The 21,423-nt window shown below is 41.1% G+C and overlaps 1 protein-coding gene across 1 annotated transcript in view; it reads left to right on the top strand.

The window, feature by feature from the left end:
- Nucleotides 1-3,215: 3,215 nt before the first annotated feature.
- Nucleotides 3,216-21,423, top strand: part of smpd4 (sphingomyelin phosphodiesterase 4) — a 33,025-nt gene continuing 14,817 nt past the window's right edge. Inside the window, exons 1-10 of the mRNA XM_080728910.1 lie at nt 3,216-3,326; nt 4,471-4,549; nt 5,008-5,094; nt 8,907-9,043; nt 10,912-10,987; nt 12,582-12,690; nt 13,725-13,777; nt 14,562-14,713; nt 18,473-18,605; nt 20,320-20,391. Of these exons, the coding sequence (XP_080585036.1) occupies nt 4,511-4,549; nt 5,008-5,094; nt 8,907-9,043; nt 10,912-10,987; nt 12,582-12,690; nt 13,725-13,777; nt 14,562-14,713; nt 18,473-18,605; nt 20,320-20,391 (858 nt within the window). The 5' untranslated portion in view covers nt 3,216-3,326; nt 4,471-4,510. The remainder of the gene's footprint in view (nt 3,327-4,470; nt 4,550-5,007; nt 5,095-8,906; nt 9,044-10,911; nt 10,988-12,581; nt 12,691-13,724; nt 13,778-14,561; nt 14,714-18,472; nt 18,606-20,319; nt 20,392-21,423) is intronic.

Raw genomic sequence — 21,423 nt, 5'->3', positions numbered from 1 at the left:
TGTGTGTGTGCGTGCGTGTGTGTGTGTGTGTGTGTGTGTGTGTTTGTGTGTGTGTGTGGCCATATCTTGGCTTTTAGCCAGAGAGCAGCGTTTTCGGTGACGTCACACCACTAGACTGCACTCTGAGTTGCCAACATGTATCAGGTTGCTCTTGTTGGTTGGTGGTGACATCACCGAGATAGATACCCACATACACACCCACCCAGACAGCCCTCGTCACCCTACTTGCGCACTGCTGGCGTGCAAGTAGGGTGATGCACCCTAAAGTGTGACCTGATACAAGGAGCAAGTTGGCACCTCGACAGAGTGCAGTCTAGTTTTATAGGCCCTAATGCAGGGGCGTCAATTGGGTATGGCAGGGGTATGCAGCTGCCATACCCTGGGTCCAGAGGGGTAAATAAAAGTTTAAATATAAATCCATGAATGTCTCTTTGTCTATCTGTGCTGGTTATTATGTTGTTAAATTACAGTAAAATAACTACAAATGCAAAATTTTACAAAATGGTCACGTTTACTAACATGCCAAGTTTAGCTGCACTTGAACAACCATTCCAGGCTGCCATATCCAGCCCAAGAAACTGTAGAAACTGTGGGAAAATAGAATGTACTTAAATGTATCATGCCTGTTGCTAAGGTATGGCAACATGACTGGTGTCTTGCACGCACGCCTCAGTCATGTTGCCATACTTCAGCATTTTCTGAACTGACGCCACTGCCCTAATGGAAATCAATGTGTTCTGTGATCACACATGATGCCTTGGCCATGAGGGCCCTCAAAGTCTCCTGGAAATGTGCCTCACCCAGGTGGCAATGAGGGGAGTTCCAGTTCCCTAAATTGGGTAATTTTCTTCTGAGAACTGGTTGACAGGCTTTTAAGGATCATCATCATCAAGAGGATGTTAATGATTGTCTCCAGCCCAATGATGAGAATCATTATTTGTGCTCTTTGGAAATTATAGAGTGCACATCGAAAAACAAGACAGCAGAAAACTTATGATAAATGCCTTCTTTTATGTCCCTGAAGCAATAATTTGCATGATCCGGTTGTTCTTGTTGTACTCATAAAGGTTGTATTCATTCAGAAATATGCCTGGTGTTTTATTCATGCACTTGTCGACTTGTGTACCTGCCTCGCATTAATGCATTGCATTCGATGATTCCATCGATTGTTATGGCCTTACCCTCCCCCTGACCCTACTATTGTAAATGTATATTTCTTTTGCACTGTTTTCTTTTTTTTTCTTTTTTTTTTTTTTTTAAGCGGTGAAAACCGCTTCCAAGGTATAGCTTTGTCTGTCCCGTATATGTCCCGTGCATGTCCAGTCCAGAATGAAGAATTGAGGATTGGTCAAGACTCAAGCTTCACATGACAATTTGGCTCTCCAGCGTCAGGACAAAATCATTCATTCATTCAGAACTAACTAAAGCACATAGAAAGTATAGATCTAGAACACAGAATGTATAGATCTAGAACACATAGAATAAAAATTCACCGCTTCACTTCGAACTGAGGTTCGATTTTTTTTCCTGACGATATCTACTGTCTGCATGCATAGTAGGCTACTGTGTTCTAACCAGTCTGTCATTCAATGTTATATGAGATATAAAGGTTTCCTGTGTAAATAAGCCGAAAAGCTTATTAGGATCTCCTTTTAGTTGACCTTGTACCAGTTATGTGTACCGTCATGAAACTGTACCTTTTCCTATGCAAACTTCTAATAAAGTCTTCAATCAATCAATGTTAAGCAGTCTTCTTCTTCGACGCTTACCAGGCGTTAGAACGTGACCTAGACGGCCTTTCCTTCTTTTGCACGAATCTGCCAGCCTTTTACAGCGCGTGATTCCTAAACCCACCAGGCTTGAGTTAAGACCCGCCCCGCCTGAGAAAAGCCTGCATTTGCACAATGCACAGCTATTAATTTGTCACTACAGTGCTCAAAATAAACTGTAAAATAATAATAATAATAATAAACTTACTTTGTACTGTGCTTTAAAAAGGGAAAACTGTAACTCTAAAGAGAAAACGGACACATGCATTTGGCACAATGCACAGCTATTAATTTGTCACTACTGTGCTCAAAATAAAAACTGTTACTGATTATCAGTTAAATTGTTATAGTTTGGATATGGCATGGTTGGTATTAGCCTACCGATCCATTACAATAATACACCTATACACGCAGCATAATACCAACCATGCCATATCCAAACAATTTAACTGATAATCACTAACAGTTTTTATTTTGAGAACAGCAGTAGTGACAAATTAATAGCTTTGTCAGTACGTTTTTGTTTTCTCTTTAGAGTTACAGTTTTCCCTTTTTAAAGCACAGTACAAAGTAAGTTTATTATTATTATTATTATTTTACAGTTTATTTTGAGCACTGTAGTGACAAATTAATAGCTGTGCATTGTGCAAATGCAGGCTTTTCTCAGGCGGGGCGGGTCTTAACTCAAGCCTGGTGGGTTTAGGAATCACGCTTTTACAGCGCAGTGCCGTTTAAAACCCCATATCCCGGAGGGGTGGTTGCGCCTCATTGGCTAATAGGTTGCCCAGGGAAACAAGCTAAGTGTGTTTTCTATGACCAGAGATGGGATTTATGGTTCTTTGAAGTGAGCTGGATCTCTGGGATCCGTTCCTTTCAAAGAGCCGTTCAAAAGACTGGTTCATTTTAGTTATAGTCTACTTTGTAGATTTAGATTGTGATTACAAATCAGGCTACTTAAACCCTATGTACATTTCTGCCATATATACATTTCTGCCATTTGAAAATAGCCGTCACGTTGCAACGCATTGATTGCGAGCTTGTAGATCCGCTATTTTCTAACAATTTTTCTACATTTTATCCTTGGAAAACATTCTGTATAAATAATGAGTACTTTCTACTGTTGGTACTTTAAGTACATTTTGATACCAATACTTTTAATGTGTAGGCTAGCCTACTTTACATTTTGAATTCCGAACTTCTACTTGTGGCAGAGTATTTCAACATTGCATTATTGATACTTTTACTAATAAGTAAAGAATTTGAGTACTTTTCCCACCACTGTTCATTAGAAAGGAACGGCTCCCAGCTACTGCGAACCGGATCTCATCGTTCATTTCAAAGAGCCGTTCAAAGGATTCGATTCGTTCGCGAACGTCCCATCTTTGCCTGTCACAGTCTAACCTCGCCTCACCAGGCTTTCCCCTGTCACAGTCCGTGCGTCCCTCCGGGCTATGGGATGTTTGGATGTTAAGTTTAGTGTTGTGCTGATGGAACATAATAAAGCGCGGCTCTTTGGAAAGTAATTAAGAAAGGCTTAATTGTTATAATTAGTAGCAGGTAAGAGTTTTGATTTATCAATAGTTGTCCTCTTTATTAAGACGAGGTTGTTGTGGTAAACCAGGCACGTGCTGCTGGGAGTTTGGATGTGCTAGCCGATGTGAGCTAACTGAAGTTAGCATGTTTGAGTGGTCCTCTTTCAACATGCATTCATTCTGCTTTTACTATCATATTTTTACTGAGTCATATTTATGGAAATGTATTTAGTCTATGAAATGAAGAGTAGGCTGTATTGAAATATATATCATAAGTTAGTTAGCGTGTAAAATGTCTGCGTCTCTGTTGTGTGTCAAAAGGTTTATATTCTTGTCATTCTTGTCACATTAGCCACACACACACACACACACACACACACACACACACACACACACACACACACACACACACACACACGTTAAATCCTTTAGTGGGGGATTAACCTCTGAGTCTTGAGTGTACTAAAAGGTACTACCTATCATTGACTCGTAAAGGTCTCATTTACAAATGGATAATTGAAAACTGGGATTTACTCTGTTAAAATGTAAATGAATAATAATACATGTAGCTTATTTGATTTGTAAATAATAGTTAAATACAAGTGGCATAGGTGAGTTTTGGCATCCATCAATCAGTCACTCCCTGGTAAAAGGTTATTAGTCTTGTTTTCCATGAAGAGGCCATGTGTTTTAAAACCCCTGAGAGTTGTTTAAATGTCTTAATGACTTCAGTAAGAGACATCTGGGTAATCTGCTTTCTGGGCAATGTCACATAACCCAGTGGTAAGATCATCTGATCTACAAGATCACAAAACAAAACATACAATGCGTTGTGAGCTTGTAGATCAGCTATAGGGATCAAGACAAGTGCATACACTGATTTTGATGGCTATAATTATATTGACTCATTTGGCAGGGGAATGGGGACCCCTGGAACCCCCTCCTCAAGGACCCCTGGGAGTCCCCGCATCCCACCCTGAGACCCACTGATGTAACACATAATAGCTGTAGTCGAAAAACGCCTACAGGGAGAGTAGTGTTTCTGTAATTCACTGAATGAACTGTTGGTAGCCTGTGATTAATTATAACAGTGTACAGTACAGATTAATTATAACAGTGTACAGTGTGTTTTGTTGTAAGTCGAGAAAGTAACCCATGTTTATGTATAGGAGTGCCGCTCATCGCTAGAAGACCTCTACAGGGTCCACAATGGCTGCTCCTACTTTACAACAGCCCAGTTTCCTGCTGGTATGTTGCTTTATGTTTGTAATGCATTCTGAAGAAACTAACTGGTCTATAACAGTATGTGTTTTGTTTAAGACCATGATTCGTATTAATGTAATTGATAGAATAATGTGGAGGCCCAATACATCATATTTACACAGCGGCCAAAATGCCACACTGTTGCCGGCCGTGTTTTTTATTAAAAAAAATTCCCTCAATGCAAAATACCAACATGGCTGCTGTGTGAATGTGGTTTATTGGCATTACCTGTCACCTGTTACCTTGTTGTGACATTCATTGCATTCTTCTCTCTGTTCTATGATGCTTTTTACTGTACTGTATATGATGGCCTCGTGTCAATGTGTTGTTAATGACGCTTGTAACCATGTCTGTATCAATGCAACAGATTAATGTATCATCATTGCTCAATTAATTCATTCTGTCCATTCATACTGATCTATTTATGTGCTATTTCTACCCAGGCCAACCTTAAAGCTGATTCACTCAACAAGTCTCTGCTTCAACGATGCCAAGATCTGGTGAAGATCATCGATGATTACCCTGCAAAGGTACAGTAGCTCGTTAATAGAAAACAGTACATTTTTCATATCTGTGTTGAAATTGCAATGATGCTGATAGCATTGGGTGTGGAATAGATATAAATAAACTATGCAAAACATTAAGTACAAAATCCCCCAAAAGATTGATAAGAAAGGACATGTAACTATTCAGAACTGACATCTAGAAACAATAGTGCATTCATTGACACTGGCACTGCATGTTATGTATAATAGTTGTACTTGTCTGTCTGTCTACATTGTGTTCCAATTAGCTGGTGGAATAGACATGCTTACAAGGGAATGTCATTGTATTTCATTGTAGATGTCACTGTGCTGGCAAGCTCACGCTGCAGCCCATACCCTTGTTTTGCCTCTTGCTTGGGCAGGGCAAAACCCAGCCATCCATTGAACTGAATGCCTTTAGTGTCTAAAGACAGCTGCTGCTGTGTGTTACTGTGTTAGGCCTGCTTTCACTTCCAGTAGTTTGACTATAGAGTGAAATTGCTGAGGGGTTCATTTGATTGCATTCTAAAGGGGAGCACACACTGAACGCGGACGGCTGCGCAGCGTCGCGGTATCGACGCACGTTAAGTGCCGTGCGGTAACCCCAACTAGATCTCGCGTCTGACAGGCGGCAGACGGATGTGCGCGTCTGACACCGCCGGTGTGGGTTAGTTCATTGAAAATAATGGAGCCGTATGTTTTGACACGCCGCCTCCGCGTCCAGTGTGTGTTACACACTCACAGAGTTACAGGGTTTCCTGCAGGGAAAAGTCTTGACCAGGGGGGGATTGCGCGTGCGCCGAAATTTTTTGATAATTAATTAATTAATTCGAGTAATTAATTCACTTAATTTTTAATATTAATTCTTATTTTTGCCCTATAAAAAACACATGAATGTGCCCATGATGACGGAAAACACAACTACATGCTATCATCCACATTTATTCAACATTGAATAACTTATATTGCCGGTTCGCCACCAAAGGGTTAAAAAAATAGTGTGCACGCTGGTGTACGAATTTGTGCACAGATGATGCACTATGCATGTACACGCTTTTCACAGCTTTCAAACAAAAAAATTCGCTTGGAAATCCGTGCAGGCATTCAGGGGATACCAGCCCTTATGTTTTCTTCAAATGTAAACAAACATGGCTGCCATGTTTGAAAGATAGGGTTGGTATGGGGGTTAAACATGCAATTTCGCGATCGCGATCATGCCTAGTACATTGTTGGAGGTCCAAAAAGTTTTTTTGAAAAAAAAAAAAAAAATTGAAAAAAAAAAAAAAAATTTTTTTTTTTTTTTTTTTTATACCCTTGGGGGGGCGGGGGGGTTTTCTGGCCAGGCGGGGCGCCTGGCCTGTAAAGTGCTGCAGGAAACCCTGAGTTATAACTGGATGAATTAACGTTGGGGATTGTGTATAATATGTAAAAAACAAACTATTCAAAAAAAAGTGCAACTCTAAAAACTAGGGCACTGTGCCACTGCCTACACATGTTATCTCAACCTCAATGGGTTACATTTTAATTATGTGACATTTCTACCAGACCAGTTGCTTAAGCCAGTGTTTCTCAACCTTTTTTCTGCATGGGCACAATTTTCATGTCCCAAGAATCCATGGGCACACCAACATAATATCGTCACTGTCGGGAAGAAATCTTGTACCTCCAAGTTTCAGATTTGTACGTTTCTTCGCAAAGTAAAGCCCTGCTTCATCATACAAGGCTGTTGCACAGGGGCGTTGTGTGCTAAGCTTGTAGATCGTCTGTTTTCACTAGTTTAAATCATTTTTAAAATGATAAATACAATACTGGCTTTCAAGCAGTTTCAAGGGGCACACTTGACCCTTCTCAGGGGCACCAAAGGCACAGTGGTTGAGAAACACTGGCTTTTAATAATTGCTCATCTTTCAGGATACTGCCTGCGTTTCTTTTACATTTGGTTCTATTAAAGGGGAGTTTCGGTCAAAAACGACTTTCCTACCTTTAAAATGTTGATTCAGGAAGCTTCTGGGTTGATCCTGGTTAGTTTTGACCCATAGCAGCATTTTGTTCTATTTTGGATTTTCTCCCCTGCACCCCACGGCTCCAAACGGCACCTCTTGGGTCACTCCATAATCCGGTTATTATTCTCGCTCAAAACTCACTTTTCTCGCTCGGTCTCAGTCCCTGGTAACGTTGTTAGCATATACGAGCTACAACAGCCCCTGGTCGCCGCCATGTTTGTTTACAAGAAGCTCAACTCTGAACTCTCAGCCCTGCAAGAGAAACACTGGGAAATCCCATACCCGTTGGGAAACGCGCGTTCACAAGCTGCTGCTGCTGCTCACAGCTCCACCTAGGGTTGTTCGATATGGCCAAAAAATAAAATCTCGATTATTTTCTCTGAAATCCCGATTTTCGATTTCGATTTCGATTTTTTGTTAAAAGAATAATACATTGTTTCAACTATTTTGTTTTCATTTAAAAAATGCAAGGAAATGTTTTTTTTTTCATTATTGTTTCATTTTTTGATTTTTTTTATATAGCCAAATAGCAAAATGCAATAAAACAATAAGGGTATTAATAATAATAACTTTAGTTGTGCAACAATCACATACAACTTAGCGTCCTTAGTGTTTCATTATCAATAGTGAGTGACAAAACAGCCAAAACAAGCCAGCTCTTGGAGGCTGGTGAGGCATTTTGGTAGGCATTTCGCCTACCAAAATGTAATTCCTGGCTACGCCCCTGCCCTGCACCACTCATGCACGGAGATGTTGACTGATTGTAAACGGAGGCGAAGCGCTTCGCTTCCCGACGCAAAATTAACACGGTGACAGGGACAGTAGGACTAGGAGTAGACTACAGTCAGTAGGTGGGTAACACAGAATTAATAAGCTTCTTTCAAACTACAACAAGTAACTAAGTTTACCAGCTCAGCAGCGTTTTGTTCTGTTTGCTGCTTGAACCATCGCGAGTGAGCGCAGTGCGCTGGTGAACTCTGCTCAGTCTGACGTGCGCTAAACGCGCATCAAAGAAATTACACATCAGATAGAAAGTAGTATTAATTTGGTGTCGGACCTTGTCGTCCTGCTTTAGGAGGACGGGGCTGTGTACTTTTTGCGCGTGCAAGGCTCCAATGAGTAAGAATTTCCCTAATTAAAGTGAAAATCGATTTTACGATTTCCATTTTTTTAAATCTTCCAAAGGAAAAAAACCGGGTTACGATTAAAAATCGATTAATCGAACAACCCTAGCTCCACCCCCCTCCCCCCACAGCCTGTTGTGCCTGTTGAGGTAGACAAGAGGCTACACCATACATCACTCTGCAGACTTTGTCGACATAGTTACATCTTTTTTCTTTGGCTAAGAGCATTTTTGTGTTTTATTGTTCGTCGCGCGTCGGGGAGTCACGCGATACAAAACGTGATTTCACAGTGTTCTCTCCTGGGCTGAGAGTTCAGAGTTGAGCTAAAAGTAAACAAACATGGCGGCAACCAGGAGCTGGTGTAGCTTGGATTTGCTAACAACGTTACCAGGGACTGAGACCGAGCGAGAAAAGTGAGTTTTGAGCGAGAATAATAACCGGATTATGGAGTGACCCAAGAGGTGCCGTTTGGAGCCGTGGGGTGCAGGGGAGAAAATCCAAAATGGAACAAAATGCTGCTATGGGTCAAAACTAACCAGGATCAACCCAGAAGCTTCCTGAATCAACATTTTAAAGGTAGGAAAGTCGTTTTTGACCGAAACTCCCCTTTAACATGATCTGTAAAAAAGTAAAAGTAAAACATATGAAGACACGTAATGTCTAAAATTCTAAAACACACTTGTATGTCCAGGAGTTGCACTCTGTCTTACCCTGGCTGGTGGAGAGTGTGTTTGGCAGTCTGGATGGGGTCCTTGCCGGATGGAACCTACGCTTCCTGCACCCCCGGACCAACGAGTACAACATCGTCAAGGACTTCCTGGACCCCAGGTTCGTTGGCTAGGAAACAAATTAATCGATCGCCTTGACTATCAAACTGATTTGAAAAGGAAATAAAAATAATGTGACAGAAAATTCACAGAACAGAAACCTGGTTTGCGTACATTTTCACCCCCGTTGATCCATTTTGGTTAAACTGTCAAATCTGAAAAGAAAAAAAAAAAAACATGTACATTAGGAGTTTTTAACTATATTTCCAGTCAAATTAATTAGTAGGAGTATAAGATTATGCTTCTCATGAATGGTTTGAGGTTTGAGGTTTCAAAGAAAGTAGAACACTTAACTCTTTCTCAGCCTGATCACACTTTTACACAATTATAGCTAAGGTGTTCTCAGCCTGATCATACTTTTACACAATTATAGCTAAGGTGTTCTCAGCCTGATCATACTTTTACACAATTATAGCTAAGGTGTTCTCAGCCTGATCATACTTTTACACAATTATAGCTAAGGTGTTCTCAGCCTGATCATACTTTTACACAATTATAGCTAAGGTGTTCTCAGCCTGATCATACTTTTACACAATTATAGCTAAGGTGTTCTCAGCCTGATCATACTTTTACACAATTATAGCTAAAGTGTTCTCAGCCTGATCATACTTTTACACAATTATAGCTAAGGTGTTCTCAGCCTGATCATACTTTTACACAATTATAGCTAAGGTGTTCTCAGCCTGATCATACTTTTACACAATTATAGCTAAGGTGTTCTCAGCCTGATCATACTTTTACACAATTATAGCTAAGGTGTTCTCAGCCTGATCACACTTTTACACAATTATAGCTAAGGTGTTCCCAGCCAGAACACACTTTTACACACTTTTTCTAAATAGGTGAAATAAATGATAATGATCGGAAAAAAAAACTATCGGTAGCCCTTCTCTGTCTCACCACCGGTCTAACCAATAGCATGATTCTTCTCTATACATGAACCGGAAGTGCTTTTGATTGCTTCCGGGGCAGATTAGCCTTTTCCCATAGACTTACTGTATAGACGTTAGCGTTAGCATAGCCGTTGTCCTAGCGGCTAGGCTAATGAAAACTTTTCCATGGATTGTACACACGGAGATGATCACATGCACCCACATAGATGTGCACGGATCGTGCACGTGAAACGCACGGGTGGAAAGACGACTCGGCCAAAATCCCCACTATATGCCAATGCAGATCCAGATAGTTATGGTGAGTTTATGACCGTGGGATCGAAAAAAAGAAGGAACAAATGGCGTCCAAGAAGGAGGGGGGGTGGGCTGATGTTTATAAACATAATATCAGATCATAATACAATATTAGAAATTTCCGGCTAGTCCACAGACAAGCCCATTCTGACCAGGCTAGTCCACAGACAAGCCCATTCTGACCAGGCTGTGAAAGAGTTAAGAGGAACACACACTGGACACGGAGGCGGCGCGGAAGCAGCGCGTCCAAAAATACGGCCCCATTATTTGCAATGAACTAACCCACACCGGCGGCGTCAGACGCGCGCAGCCGCGGGTCTGCCGCCTCGCCTGCCGCCTCGTCTGCCGCGCCGATACGCCGCTGTTCTATTTTTCCAGCGTTGCCGTGTGGTGAACATGTTCTCCCATGGTTCTCCCCCCACCGGGGGAAATGGATGTGCTGTGTGGCAGCACGCCGCATCCAGTTGGGGTTACCGCACGGCACTTCACGTGCGACGATAGCGGTGACGCGAGGCTGCGCAGCCGCCCGCGACCCGCGTCCAGCGTGTGCTCCCCTTTAGCTTTGAGGCCCAGCCCAGGGATCAGCTTCATGAGATGTGATTGTCTTTACAAATATTGGGATTTAAAGCCACATTGATGATGATGATGATGATGATGATGATGATGGGATTTGTCGTTTCAGTGGGCCAATGATGAAGCTTGTGTATAAACTTCAGGCAGAAGAGTACAAATATGAAATACCTGTCAATTATCTTCCGGTAAGAGCTTGGTTTTATTGTATCTTTTTATAAGCCATTTGTATTTGTTCAGGGGTTCCAGGGGGTCCCCAGCTAAAAACGAGGGAAAATGTTAACGTGATTATACATCTGTTATATCATAGTATAACATATGAAATCTTTTGGACCATCTACAAGCTCACAACGCTTCAAAATGTGACACGTTGTGAGCTTGTTGTAGATCCTAGATTGCCTATTCTCGATAATGACAAATCATCGTGAAAGGTTTTGAGACATTGCTGTATGTATAGTAAATGACTACATGTTTGGTGGTCCTCTCCGCTGCAGGGTCCAGTGAAAGGTTTTGAGACATTGCTGTATGTATAGTAAATGACTACATGTTTGGTGGTCCTCTCCGCTGCAGGGTCCAGTGAAAGGTTTTGAGACATTGTATAGTAAATGACTACATGTTTGGTGGTCCTCTCCGCTGCAGGGTCCAGTGAAAGGTTTTGAGACATTGCTGTATGTATAATAAATGACTACTGTACACTTAGCTTGTTTGGTGGTCCTCTCCGCTGCAGGGTCCAGTGAAGTCCTCCATCCTTTTTAAATGCATGGTGTATCACCTTTAAACATGTTTGGTGGTCCTCTCCGCTGCAGGGTCCAGTGAAGTCCTCCATCCTTTTTAAATGCATGGTGTATCACCTTTAAACATGTTTGGTGGTCCTCTCCGCTGCAGGGTCCAGTGAAGTCCTCCATCCTTTTTAAATGCATGGTGTATCACCTTTAAACATGTTTGGTGGTCCTCTCCGCTGCAGGGTCCAGTGAAGTCTTCCATCCTTTTTAAATGCATGGTGTATCACCTTTAAACATGTTTGGTGGTCCTCTCCGCTGCAGGGTCCAGTGAAGTCCTCCATCCATATCTATGTATAGTATATGTATGTATAGTAAATGACTACTGTACACTTGGCTTGCTGCAGGGTCCAGTGAAAGGTTTTGAGACATTGCTGTATGTATAGTAATGGTGGTCCTCTCCGCTGCAGGGTCCAGTGAAGTCCTCCATTTAAACATGTTTGGTGGTCCTCTCCACTGCAGGGTCCAGTGAAAGGTTCTACCTGTGATAGGTGTTAGTGTTATTGTGTTAGGTGATAGTGATAGGTTCTATCCTCTCCGCTGCAGGGTCCAGTGAAGTCCTCCATCCATCTAAATGCTGTATGTATAGTAAATGACTACATGTCTGGTGGTCCTCTCCGCTGCAGGGTCCAGTGAAGTCCTCCATTTAAACATGTTTGTGGTCCTCTCCACAGGGTCCAGTGAAAGGTTTTAAGAACCACTGCTGTATGTATAGTAAATAACTATGTTTGGTGGTCCTCTCCACAGGGTCCAGTGAAATCCTCCATCCATATGTATAGTAAATAACTATGTTTGGTGGTCCTCTCCACAGGGTCCAGTGAAATCCTCCATCCATATGTATAGTAAATAACTATGTTTGGTGGTCCTCTCCACAGGGTCCAGTGAAATCCTCCATCCATATGTATAGTAAATAACTATGTTTGGTGGTCCTCTCCACAGGGTCCAGTGAAATCCTCCATCCATATGTATAGTAAATAACTATGTTTGGTGGTCCTCTCCACAGGGTCCAGTGAAATCCTCCATCCAGGAAGGAGTGGTCCCTGACTGTCCACTGTTTCACAACAAGCTCCAGTTCCCCCTGTCCGGCCTGCTGTCACTCAACCTGGCCCTCAGTATCCTTTACAGCAGAACACAGCAATTATTGAATGCTTTAACCAGTGAAAAATAGCAGATCTACAAGCTCGCAGCGCGGCACTCCGCTTGTAGATCTGCTATTTTTGAAAAAGTCGTGAAAATGTGTGCAAATCTTTGAATATACTGTATTTTCAAAGCGAACGTTTGTAACTCAAATTTTGCTTCTGGGGGGGGGGGGTCCCTGGAACTAAATATTTTGAGATGGGGGTCCGTGGCCAAATACATATCCGTTTGGGGGTCCTTCAAATGAAAAGGTTTGAGAACTACTGACATGGTAGTCTCTCAAGAACAGACTAACTGAGCTCCAGTTAAGTGAAAAGGACCGATGGCTGGCCAGATTGCTGACATAGAAACATAGGTTTTTCAAAAAATCTTAGAAGGATTCAAAAGACACTTATTAATTTTCAAGATTTTTAAAAAAGTGCTGCGCTGTTATTTGCCGCGATGCGAGCTTGTAGATCTGCTATTTTTCAATAGTTAAAGCATAAAATAATGATACACAATAATGTGTACCCGTTCTAAATGGGTTAAATGTCCACAGTGGTATGGGTCAGTCAATGTGCTTTACAGTTTGTACATGAATGAAAACAAAGGGCAGACTCAGACTTGTGCCTCGTGACAGGAACAGCAGACCCACAAGCTCACAGCGCGTCAGTGATGCACTGAGTTGTGAGCTTGTAGGTCTGCTGTTCTCAGCCGTTCTCACGCAACGGGGCATAACTTGTGCTTGAGGATTACTGACGTTTACATGTTCTATTCAGATTCATGAATCATTTTGATGGGTTCAAGACATCGTTTTTTACAAACTCATACAATTACTCATACACAACTATATTTATATTATATTTGTAAAATTACAAAGTGGACGCCTATTAATATATTTTTTTTTAATAATTAATGGTACTTAAACAGCTGACTTACAGATCTAATGGCATTTTTATATTGACAGTATGTACATACTGTATATGTACGTACAGTTTATCTAGGCTAGCTTTTCCTTAACATTCTTCAGATCCTTTTGAATTCTATATGTTTAACTTCGCCCACTGCCTTGTCGCACCAAAGGTGAGTTTGCTGTTATTTGAATTGCCCGCTAATTCACGCTGTATTAAAACAATTAAGAATAATAATGATAATAACAATAATAATAATAATAAACCACATCTTATGTACACTGAACCTGCTGCTACTATTAATCTTGGCCGCACCGTACTGTATGTACAGATCTGCATATGATGCTATTGTTCTAACTTCATGTACATGCCTGCTACTAACTTCTTTTGGTGTATGTCCTTTTGATTATTTGACTACAATAGTACAATAATTTGACTTTTCTATCCTGTGTTTTTCTCCTTGCTCTTCCTCGATCTCCATCCTACTCCCTTCTCACAAAAAAACGACAGCGTGCACGGAACAAAAAGAATTTGACCCGCTTCTTTGATTTGAATGTAAACCTATTGGCCATTCTCTTCTCCCCTTCCCCTTGCACCCCCTATCCTCCCCAGTTATAGTTAATCTTTATTAGAATGTACATTTTACTTACTTTCACTGCCAATTTATTCACTCTTAGTAATCTAACGATAACTGGTCTGTTTCCCCGTCAATTATGTTAGAGTACCAGTGTCTTTGGTGTTAGTTTTTTTGTGTGTGTGGTTGTCTGTTGTGTATGTGTGTATAAAATATGGTGACATTATTCAATCAAAAATATTTGAATAATAATACACCTGCTGTAAACCTGTGATGTGACAATACAGTTGATTGTGATTCTGAATAGCTTCCACTCTAGTAAACACATTTGCTAAATGTTTAAGATCTTGTGAAAAGTCATACTGTTTTCACTTGCCCTCAGAATTGCCCTCCCGGCCAGCAGGGGACGAGCACAGACAGTGCCTACTTTGTGCTGGTGGACACCTACCTGAAATACTTCCTCCCCACCGAGGGAAGTGTCCCCCCTTCTCCTTTCTCTGACTCCAGAGGCTCCATCACTGCACCTTCTACAAGGTACTGTACATCACTGCACCTTCTACAAGGTACTGTACATCACTGCACCTTCTACAAGGTACTGTACATCACTGCACCTTCTACAAGGTACTGTACATCACTGCACCTTCTACAAGGTACTGTATGTACATCACTGCACCTTCTACAAGGTACTGTACATCACTGCACCTTCTACAAGGTACTGTACATCACTGCACCTTCTACAAGGTACTGTACAGTGCACCGTAGCCATATTTTAGACTTTACCAGGTTATACTGCTAAGTATGGGTACTGGGGTGCAATGGTGCATGCCACTATATTTCTTTGAGTAAGGTTACGTGGGTGCGTACCTTTTGCGCGAAGCCCGAAAGCGCGAAGTGGGGAAATGTCCGATACCGTAGCGATCTGGCGAACGTCTTCTGGACAGGGCGTTTATCGTGCGCTTGCCCAGGCCTTACGGCCTGGGCATAAATATAACGATTGCATTCACCACGGCTTCGTAACTCGCGCGGCGCTCCGCCGGCCGCGCGGCCCTGGCCCGCTCTTCGCGGCCACTCGCGCCTGCGGCGCTCGGGGGCGAAGAGCAGGACCAAGGTCCGCTGGCCTTCGCGCCGCTTGCAGTGTCGTTTCCCCACTTCGCGCTAACGGTGCGGTAGGAGACATTTCACCACTTCGCGCTTTCGGGCTTCGCGCTTTCGGGACTTTCCCGGTTACGTTTACAAGGCAACGATCAGAACAGAACACGAGTAACAGAACACGAGTAAGGTTACGTTTACAAGGCAACGATCAGAACAGAACACGGCAAAGTGCTGGTGCGTTCACCCTTTTTGTTCTGCGTTTACTGCCATTTGTTTACATCCACACTTGGCGCGAACCACGACGTCACACGCATTGCCGTTTACTCCGTTTAAGTCTCGGGACGCGGATACGCTTTCTAGTGCGTTTCTTCAATGGCTACGCTTGGCTACGATTATTTTCTGCAGGTCACACTTGACTATGTATATGTTACAGTTAGATTGGGTAACTCAGTTAGATCGTGGTAAGAGTGCTCGTTTTGAAGCGGTGACATATATACTGTAGCGTACCACGGTAGAACACACCTCTGGCCTAAACATACTGTATCTGATGTACAGTTTGTGTGTTTAAATGTACTGTATCTGATGTACAGTTTGTGTGTTTAAATGTACTGTATCTGATGTACAGTTTGTGTGTTTAAATGTACTGTATCTGATGTACAGTCTGTGTGTTTAAATGTAGTGTATCTGATGTACAGTCTGTGTGTTTAAATGTACTGTATCTGATGTACAGTCTGTGTGTTTAAATGTACTGTATCTGATGTACAGTCTGTGTGTTTAAATGTACTGTATCTGATGTACAGTCTGTGTGTTTAAATGTACTGTATCTGATGTACAGTCTGTGTGTTTAAATGTACTGTATCTGATGTACAGTCTGTGTGTTTAAATGTAGTGTATCTGATGTACAGTCTGTGTGTTTAAATGTACTGTATCTGATGTACAGTCTGTGTGTTTAAATGTACTGTATCTGATGTACAGTCTGTGTGTTTAAATGTACTGTATCTGATGTACAGTCTGTGTGTTTAAATGTACTGTATCTGATGTACAGTCTGTGTGTTTAAATGTACTGTATCTGATGTACAGTCTGTGTGTTTAAATGTACTGTATCTGATGTACAGTCTGTGTGTTTAAATGTACTGTATCTGATGTACAGTCTGTGTGTTTAAATGTACTGTATCTGATGTACAGTCTGTGTGTTTAAATGTACTGTATCTGATGTACAGTCTGTGTGTTTAAATGTAGTGTATCTGATGTACAGTCTGTGTGTTTAAATGTAGTGTATCTGATGTACAGTCTGTGTGTTTAAATGTAGTGTATCTGATGTACAGTCTGTGTGTTTAAATGTAGTGTATCTGATGTACAGTCTGTGTGTTTAAATGTACTGTATCTGATGTACAGTCTGTGTGTTTAAATGTAGTGTATCTGATGTACAGTCTGTGTGTTTAAATGTACTGTATCTGATGTACAGTCTGTGTGTTTAAATGTACTGTATCTGATGTACAGTCTGTGTGTTTAAATGTACTGTATCTGATGTACAGTGTGTGTGTGTTTAAATGTACTGTATCTGATGTACAGTCTGTGTGTTTAAATGTAGTGTATCTGATGTACAGTTTGTGTGTTTAAATGTAGTGTATCTGATGTACAGTGTGTGTGTTTAAATGTAGTGTATCTGATGTACAGTGTGTGTGTTTAAATGTAGTGTATCTGATGTACAGTCTGTGTGTTTAAATGTAGTGTATCTGATGTACAGTCTGTGTGTTTAAATGTACTGTATCTGATGTACAGTCTGTGTGTTTAAATGTACTGTATCTGATGTACAGTCTGTGTGTTTAAATGTACTGTATCTGATGTACAGTCTGTGTGTTTAAATGTAGTGTATCTGATGTACAGTCTGTGTGTTTAAATGTACTGTATCTGATGTACAGTCTGTGTGTTTAAATGTACTGTATCTGATGTACAGTCTGTGTGTTTAAATGTACTGTATCTGATGTACAGTCTGTGTGTTTAAATGTAGTGTATCTGATGTACAGTTTGTGTGTTTAAATGTACTGTATCTGATGTACAGTCTGTGTGTTTAAATGTACTGTATCTGATGTACAGTCTGTGTGTTTAAATGTACTGTATCTGATGTACAGTCTGTGTGTTTAAATGTACTGTATCTGATGTACAGTCTGTGTGTTTAAATGTACTGTATCTGATGTACAGTCTGTGTGTTTAAATGTACTGTATCTGATGTACAGTCTGTGTGTTTAAATGTACTGTATCTGATGTACAGTCTGTGTGTTTAAATGTACTGTATCTGATGTACAGTCTGTGTGTTTAAATGTACTGTATCTGATGTACAGTCTGTGTGTTTAAATGTACTGTATCTGATGTACAGTCTGTGTGTTTAAATGTACTGTATCTGATGTACAGTCTGTGTGTTTAAATGTAGTGTATCTGATGTACAGTCTGTGTGTTTAAATGTAGTGTATCTGATGTACAGTCTGTGTGTTTAAATGTACTGTATCTGATGTACAGTCTGTGTGTTTAAATGTACTGTATCTGATGTACAGTCTGTGTGTTTAAATGTACTGTATCTGATGTACAGTCTGTGTGTTTAAATGTACTGTATCTGATGTACAGTCTGTGTGTTTAAATGTACTGTATCTGATGTACAGTCTGTGTGTTTAAATGTACTGTATCTGATGTACAGTCTGTGTGTTTAAATGTACTGTATCTGATGTACAGTCTGTGTGTTTAAATGTACTGTATCTGATGTACAGTCTGTGTGTTTAAATGTACTGTATCTGATGTACAGTCTGTGTGTTTAAATGTACTGTATCTGATGTACAGTCTGTGTGTTTAAATGTACTGTATCTGATGTACAGTCTGTGTGTTTAAATGTACTGTATCTGATGTACAGTCTGTGTGTTTAAATGTACTGTATCTGATGTACAGTCTGTGTGTTTAAATGTACTGTATCTGATGTACAGTCTGTGTGTTTAAATGTACTGTATCTGATGTACAGTCTGTGTGTTTAAATGTACTGTATCTGATGTACAGTCTGTGTGTTTAAATGTACTGTATCTGATGTACAGTCTGTGTGTTTAAATGTACTGTATCTGATGTACAGTCTGTGTGTTTAAATGTACTGTATCTGATGTACAGTCTGTGTGTTTAAATGTACTGTATCTGATGTACAGTCTGTGTGTTCTCCCTCAGGTCTCCCAGTGTTACTTTCACTGGCTACGGCATTCACAGTCCCAGCCTCCTCAAACATCACATCTTCCACCAGCCTTCTGTCAACGCAGACCCTGCTGCCCAGGAGATATGGAGGTCTGAGACCTTACTACAGGTAATACGGGAGATATGGAGGTCTGAGACCTTACTACAGGTAATACGGGAGATATGGAGGTCTGAGACATTACTACAGGTAATACAGGAGATATGGAGGTCTGAGACCTTACTACAGGTAATACGGGAGATATGGAGGTCTGAGACCTTACTACAGGTAATACGGGAGATATGGAGGTCTGAGACCTTACTACAGGTAATACAGGAGATATGGAGGTCTGAGACCTTACTACAGGTAATACGGGAGATATGGAGGTCTGAGACCTTACTACAGGTAATACGGGAGATATGGAGGTCTGAGACCTTACTACAGGTAATACAGGAGATATGGAGGTCTGAGACCTTACTACAGGTAATACAGGAGATATGGAGGTCTGAGACATTACTACAGGTAATACAGGAGATATGGAGGTCTGAGACCTTACTACAGGTAATACGGGAGATATGGAGGTCTGAGACCTTACTACAGGTAATACGGGAGATATGGAGGTCTGAGACCTTACTACAGGTAATACGGGAGATATGGAGGTCTGAGACCTTACTACAGGTAATACGGGAGATATGGAGGTCTGAGACATTACTACAGGTAATACGGGAGATATGGAGGTCTGAGACCTTACTACAGGTAATACAGGAGATATGGAGGTCTGAGACCTTACTACAGGTAATACGGGAGATATGGAGGTCTGAGACATTACTACAGGTAATACGGGAGATATGGAGGTCTGAGACCTTACTACAGGTAATACGGGAGATATGGAGGTCTGAGACCTTACTACAGGTAATACGGGAGATATGGAGGTCTGAGACCTTACTACAGGTAATACGGGAGATATGGAGGTCTGAGACCTTACTACAGGTAATACGGGAGATATGGAGGTCTGAGACCTTACTACAGGTAATACGGGAGATATGGAGGTCTGAGACATTACTACAGGTCAGACACAAGCTCAGAGTTATTGAATGATGACTATTTACACTGCCACTTCTAACCACTTCATCATTTAACCCATTTAGAACGGGTACACGTTGTTGTGTATCATTATTTTATGCTTTAACTATTGAAAAATAGCAGATCTACAAGCTCGCAGCGCGGCACTCGTGGTTAAAGCATTCAATAATTCTAGGCCTAAATGGGTTAATAATTCATGTCTAAAATGAATGAGCAAAGCCGTTGTGCTTTAAATGATAATTAGACAATAAGAGACAATGAGAGTAGTAATCAAAGTAGCTAAAAGCGGATGTATTCAAAGGGAACAAGAAAGATTGCACTCAATACAGTGTACACTTCCACCAGTGATACTGTATGTCTGGTCTATCTGAGATACTGATTATGTATTTTGACCTTGCCCTGTGACTTTGGCTTATGCCCCTTTTGATCCAAACTTCATAATATTATATCTTCTATTATATCTAATATTATAACTCCCACTTAGTTAAATACAAATCTGTGATTAACTGCAGGTTAATGCTACTGTACAGTATGTATGCAGACAATGAATTGAAGTAGAGAAAAGTTAAGGTACAGTATACTTGCTAGGGTTATGTCACAAGAGTGTAGGATAATAACCTAATGTTTTACATTTGTGTATCAGTTATTAACTTTGTCACTCTGTAAGGGGCAACAATTACTTTGTTTGATAGCTCTGTGTGTGTGTGTGTGTCTGTGCCTGTGTGTGTGTGGCGCACGTGTGTGTGTGTGTGTGTGTGTGTAGATGTTTGTGGAGATGTGGCTCCATCACTACTCCCTGGAGATGTACCAGAAGCTCCAGTCTCCCCAGGTGAAGGTAAGAACGAGACACTTGGCCAAAAGTCCCCCGTCTCCCCTTCTGTCTCCTCCTGTCCAACCCCCACCCTTGCATCGCTACGTCACCGCACGGCTGACTGGCTGATCACAACCGTCTCCATTACACCGTCACCAACACCAGCTACGCTCCTCTCCGTCCAACTCGGGGTGAACTTGTTCTCCATACGTTGTGTAGTGGTAGGTTTCCCCGCTCTGCAGGCATGGCGTGGTGACCGGGGACGCTGGTACATAAGACTAGGGCTGGGCAATATATATGTATGATGCAACGATCTATTTTTATTATATTTATTTTTATATGAACGAGGATATAATTACTTTAAGGTGAGACATTGCAGGTGAAAACATGTACAAATTCTAAATCTTAAATGTTTTACTATTTTGCTCCCTAAACATGTCTTCTTTCAAACTAATAAACAAAACGAACGTTAAAAATAAAGGTTAGAAATACACATATAGATGTTTATCTTAATGTCTGAATGTGCCGTGTTATTTCAATTACTTTTTTCATTTATTTTTTATAATACAATAAAAAATAATAATTAAAAAACATGGCCCCAGCCCTGACACTTGGCAACTTCACCCTATTTTGTGTTCACACATCTAAATCTTTCAGGCCTCTTTTACTCTTGTGAAATGCTAGTGTTTCTGTAGCCCTGGGGTGATATATTGTACAGCTGATGCATACTCCATACTAAGGCGCCGGCTACACGGAGCTGGATATTTCTGAAGCTAGACATTTTTTTATGCGTTTGGGGCTTGCAGCCACACGGAGCTGGATATTTCGGCTGCGAAGCTGGATATTTTTTAAACCGGATAAATAAGTGGAGAGATTGAAAAATATCCGATTCACTGGATCCGTGTAGACATGGAACCCGGATATCTCTGAAGACTTTACTGTGTGCGTGCTTGTTAGACCTAGATATCTTTGTCGTGTGGACATAGATATTTTTCTATGTGGATATCTGAAAAAACAGGATATATGAAATATCCAGCTCCGTGTAGCCATGGCCTA

Source organism: Nannobrachium achirus (genome assembly GCF_963921795.1).
Source record: "Nannobrachium achirus genome assembly, chromosome: 6".
In the NCBI taxonomy this organism is placed as follows: Eukaryota; Metazoa; Chordata; class Actinopteri; order Myctophiformes; family Myctophidae; genus Nannobrachium; species Nannobrachium achirus.
Note: the sequence above shows the minus strand (reverse complement) of the source record. Positions and strands in the feature narration are given on the sequence as shown.